Below are 5736 nucleotides of genomic sequence, written 5' to 3' on the forward strand. Positions count from 1 at the left end.
TGATTTCTGGATTCGGTATTTACCGAATCGAAATTTTAAGAAATCGGTAAAATACCGATTTGGTAAATTACCGAATCCAGAAATGCTATGTAGGGGGCACTCAAGTGAGTGCAGTATTGGTGTCTGGATTCGTTATTTACCACACACTACAAGTTGATGGTAAATGACGAATACCTTTCTAAAAGCATTTTTGTGCTATTTGTAAAGTGCCATTTGGCAGACATACATGCCCTTAGGGCATGTATGTGCGCCACATGTGCACACATGCACGAATCAGGGGTGCAACAGGGTGTCAATGTGACACCCTGCCACCCATGATAATGCCTCCCCTATTACCGATTCGGTATTTACCGAATCGGTAATAGTAACTGGCTTCCCATTCATTCCTATGGGCCTCCAGGCCCATAGGAATGAATGGGAAGGGATGCATTATTACCGATTCGGTAAATACCGATTCATAAATGCCGATATTTACCGAATCGGTAATAATTACCGATTATTTACCTACATACTATTTACCGATTCATAAATACCGAATCGGTAAAATTCGGTATTTATGAATCGGTAAATAGTATGTTACCTACATATGGCCCTATATCTTTTAAACCCATTTCATTTTCTTGGTATTGCTATATCATGTGGTAGTTCTGCTATCATGGGAGGAGGGAAGAACTTGTATTTCACTCTTTATCTAGTCTCAATTTTTATTTTATGATTGTTTTCTCTGAGTTCAAAGAAACGTTTGAGTCTGATTTTACAGTAAAGTCTCTGTACGCCTAGATTTGTTTCTCTACAAATAAAAAGAAGAAGGTCTGTGAAGTTTGATATCCTGTAGAAATGTTTGGTTAATCACAGATGTGAAAAGGAGATTGTTTTCAGTTTACCACCCAACATGGAATGTTTATAGACATGATTGGGGAGATGATTTGGAGAGGTTTAAAAATTACGTTTGTGATTCAAGAACTGGGATTTCTTGAGTACTAATGGTATTAAATATGTATTAAATATGTAACACAATAAGACATGAACTTTCAAATGTTTGAAATGTTTGTGGTATTTTATTTGGTAAAAATTATAAATTGATTATGACAGTGGATATGAATGTAATTCCCATAGAAAATATTTGTTCATAAATAATTGGTAAAAATGTTAAGTGCTATTAATTGTAATTTACCCCTCAATAATAAATAATATCAGCTATGAATGCTGAGGTAATTACAAGTGGGTTAGAGACAGTGTACATGATTAAAGAATTGCAAATAAATGCATAAACTGTGAACTGCTAATAGTATATGATGGCGTACAACATATTGTTGAATTACAGAATTTAATGTGACATCTAACTGTCATGTTAATTTATATGGTGAAAATTAGAAGGGATCACTGATAGAATATCGGACCAAAAATATTGTGCGAGCAGAATATTGTGTCAGAAATATTGAGGACGAAAATATCTAGAGGTGCAAATAGGTAAGTATAGATTTACTATTCTTGACTCCACTTCTACGTACCTTGAAGATATATATAACATCACAGTAAATATATATATAGAGTTATATATAGTAAAACTTGATTTACCTATAGAAACTTACATTCACAATATTTTCTCCTCAATATTCTTGGCACAATATTTTGACCTAAGATATTTTTGGTTCCAATATTCTGTGTAAACACCTTAATAATATCTACTTTCATGATGAAAGAGGAAAATATGTTTGCTGAAACTATGACATCCTAGTCGATGATGAGCCCTTAATGAATAATATTTATTGCATCAACTGATGGTGTAAATGGAAACTATAGACTTTATTAACCAATTTTATCTATGAATTTGTGTATCCTTTATATTTTAAGATATTGAAAAACGCATGAATAAAATATGTTTGTATTTTTTCTAACATTAGTTTCCAACCTTTCCTGCTCATGGGAGTTTAATAATGTAGTTTACAATATGATGTATCAAGGTCCCTCGGTAGGTATATCCTAGCTAAACAGAAGCCCCAATTTTACAAGATTAAAGACTCATCCAAAATTATATAATATCCTGTAGTATAAACATCAGTAAACATTTCATTTTGAGCACCCTCTAATGATCTGTATAGTTATGTGGCACTGCTGCAGGGTTATCATTGTTATGCAGCATGAGTTGCAGAATGCTGGTTCGATCTCTGCTCATGAATAATGGGCAGAAGGATTTTGCAAAAATTGAGGCAGAAGTCTAGTAAGACTAAATTAATAGCTTGTGCAATAATCTAATAGCCAAGTCCCAAAATGAGATGCAAAAGTGCCCTGTACTCCCTCTAAAAACTTTCCAAGAAAGTTTCCTCAAGGGACGCATAAGTCAGACAAAGTCGTAAGTAGTCATTAGGCAAAACATTTGTTGCATTGGCATCAAGCAACTCCAGTAAAGGGAGGAAATATAGGATGGAAAATATTAAGGGATTGCTAGGGGACCAAACTAGCTGTGCTCTGCAGAGCATGACTTTGGACTGGGGACTTTGCTCCAACACCGCTGACTATCAACAGCACAGGTTGCACTTGTGAAAGGGATTATTGCAGTCTTGCTGGGCGTTCTTGGCCATGTTCTTTAAATTTACTTGAAGAGGAGTCCTTAACTTTTGGAACACAACCCACAGAAAAATCACTTACATAATCAAATTCATGATCTTCAACCTCAAAGGCTGCTTCAGTGTCTGAAGTGGCCACCGGGGGCGCCTTCATAATTAAATGTATGCCTGGTCAGCTGTCACCCGGCTAGAGATTGTGGCTTTGGTTTTGAGTTTGGCGGACAGGAATTCACTCCATCAGGGCAATGGAGTAAATGACTCCATTGACTTGGAAAGGACGCGCCTGCCAAATTTTGAGATGTCTGCTGGCCCAGCGGACATCTCTTGCATTTACAGGAACCACTGTCATTCACACACCTAGGCATCATGCTTCATCTCAAGGCTCCCTCATTCCATCAAAATTGATTGTGATGGCGAGTGAGATCCCTATGATGCCAGGAAGTAGTTTTGCTGAGATTGGTGTAATTAGGGCTAAAAATATCCTGCTTCTCAAAAAAGGTAATTTAATTTAATATACAACAAAAAAAAATATCACCAGCAACAAAATACCTACTAGCAAGCCTGACCACCCTGGGCCTCCTCGAGCTTTGGGAAACATCTATAAGCCACTGCCTTCTCAAAACAATAACGAAGAAAACAGTAAAGAGCCAATCCTGGATCGAAAACAATTTCTGTATATTAATAGTCTCATCATCTAATACAGATTTTCTGAAGAGCCCCTTTGATTTCCTTGTTCCTCAAGCTGTAGATGAATGGGTTTAGCATTGGAGTCACTACAGTGTATATCACACTGATTGCTTTGCCATATTCTAAGGAGTAATTTGACGATGGCCCGAGGTACATGAAGATAATTGCACCGTAGAACAATGCAACAGCAGTAAGGTGTGATGTGCAGGTGGAGAATGCTTTGCCCTTCCCCTTTGATGATTGCGTCTTAAGTACAGTGGAGATGATTCTGATGTATGATATCAGAATGAATATCATGGGCCCCATGGTGATGAAGGAGCCCTCAGTAAAAATGATCATCTCAATTGAAAAAGTGTTAGAGCATGAAAGCTTCAGCAAAGGTAGGACATCACAGAAGAAATGATGGATTACATTGGAGGTGCAGAAAGATAGGCTAGCAATCATAACTGTATTCATCAATGAATGCAAGCACACTATCACCCAGGAGCCAGCCACCAGTAGGACACACAGTCTCCAGCTCATGATGGTTGTATAGTGCATGGGGTCACAGATTGCTAAGTAGCGGTCAAATGCCATCACCGCAAGGAGGAAGCCGTCCATAACTCCAGCACAGAAGAAGAAATACATCTGGGTGATACAGCCATAGAATGAAATGTTCTTTTGCCCAGAAATGAGATTAAACAGCAGTTTGGGCACTGTAGCTGTGGTCAAGCAGAGGTCCACCATGGACAGATTGCAGAGGAAAAAATACATAGGGGTGTGCAACTGACGACTTCTGATGATCACCGAGATGATGGCAACATTTCCAGTCAGGGTGGTAGAATACATGATGAAGAAGAGCACAGAGAGGAAACTATCATTCTTTGGATTACTCGACAGTCCCAGAAGAATGAAGATATCCACAAGGGTTTGATTATCCATCAGGACTGAGTCGAAGTGCCTGTAACAAGAGACCAGAAGAGACATCATTAATACGCTATGATAGATATGCAGCAAATATGACACATGTTGAGGTCTTTGACTCAATGAAAGAAAAATAATATTGAAGTTCACTACAATTGCCTGCTGAATTACACAAAAGCTGCCATCTTTGGCCACGTCCTGTGTTCATGGGTGGTGCAGGCAAAGACAAGGGGTGAGGAGCAGTCTGCTAGATTGGAATAGATAGCTCTTCCGCGTGTTAATGGTAGTTGCAGTGCCAGTCAGGGTATTTGGTGATACAGTTTGGGAACTTCTGTCATTTAACAAGTCCAAGTGAAGTCAGACTAGTTGGACGAGCCTCCAAATAGTAACTCAATAAAAGGATCCACGTGGCCAGATCTACTGATATGGCAGGATCCCCAACCTTTTGTGACACATTAGCAAACTTTGTGCTCCAGTCAAAATGGTGAGTGACATCTAAATCACAATGTAACATGTCTGCATTGAAGAGTAATGAAAGCATTGAAGCATAAAATGTTGCAATGAACACAATATGCTGAAAGTATGCACCTACATTTGCACTAATCAGCAATATTTTGCGGGGCATTTACTGGTTTATTTAAGGCACAATATAATACCCAGTAACAATGACCAAAATCAGTTTGGGTCTAAAACCTGTTATGGCAAAGAATTTGGTTTTTCCAAGGGAAATTTGAAAAATGATGGCAAATTCTAAATTTCAAAGAACATTATGTCAGGAATACGACTCAATACTGGAATAATTAACAGGATCCTTTGCTTGATTTCTGGCTGCTCTCCATGCAGCGTGTTGGGCCTTATGCTTGAAAGCTTTGGAAGATGGCATGCTCCAGACTGATGTTTATACATGATCTCAAACTGCTGTGTGCTGGTACAATGAAGGAGTGCAGTGCTGTTCTGCAACTTGTGCCATCAGTATGGTCGTCACTTCTTCTATCGAGGGTGGCAGCCCCAAACGTTTTTTATTTTCACTGCACCTAACGCTCTGTGTCCCTTCTGCTCTCACTATTTCAGCCTCCTTGGCCAACATCTCAGTTTAAAACCCTCTTCTCTGAATACTTGGATCACCATGGTGAAACAAAGGGGGGAATTATGCTTCTTCACATGTCACGCTCTATTGTAAAGCGCTTTGACACCTCTGTGTAATTGTAATGTCTGCGCTATTTAAAACCCATAAACAAATAAAGTATGGGATTTGCGAAATCTATTGCAGTCTGGCATAAGTTTTTTTTTTTTTTTTTTTTTTTTTCATTGAGTTTTTGGCAATACAGTTTATCAAACATAAACAATATGCTGGGACAAAGCATCATACATCAACAAAGAGAAAAGAAAGAGAGATCCACACAAATCATATATAAGAAAATTTCAGCAATTTAAAATATAGTAACAAATATCGAAATCTGTCTACCCCATTCAAAGAATGACTATTAGTCAAAGTAAGATTCCCAAATTTTGGTAAATTTACGTAGTGCCCCGGTCCTTTGTGCAAAAATAAATTCGGATTTCCTGACTTTCCTACTTT

General features: G+C 38.1%; 1 protein-coding gene across 1 annotated transcript; it reads right to left on the reverse strand.

The window, feature by feature from the left end:
• Positions 1 to 3257: 3257 nt before the first annotated feature.
• Positions 3258 to 4175, reverse strand: LOC146796940 (olfactory receptor 1f45-like). The gene has a single exon (XM_085630276.1). The coding sequence runs from the start codon at positions 4173 to 4175 to the stop codon at positions 3258 to 3260; it is 918 nt and encodes a 305-aa protein (XP_085486402.1).
• Between the last annotated feature and the right edge of the window lie 1561 nt (positions 4176 to 5736).

Source organism: Triturus cristatus, chromosome 10, assembly GCF_964204655.1.
Source record: "Triturus cristatus chromosome 10, aTriCri1.1, whole genome shotgun sequence".
Taxonomy (NCBI): Eukaryota; Metazoa; Chordata; class Amphibia; order Caudata; family Salamandridae; genus Triturus; species Triturus cristatus.

Bases quoted from the DNA above. Each gene is read 5' to 3' on its own strand.
- LOC146796940 (XM_085630276.1), bottom strand. From the start codon at position 4,175: ATGGATAATCAAACCCTTGTGGATATCTTCATTCTTCTGGGACTGTCG.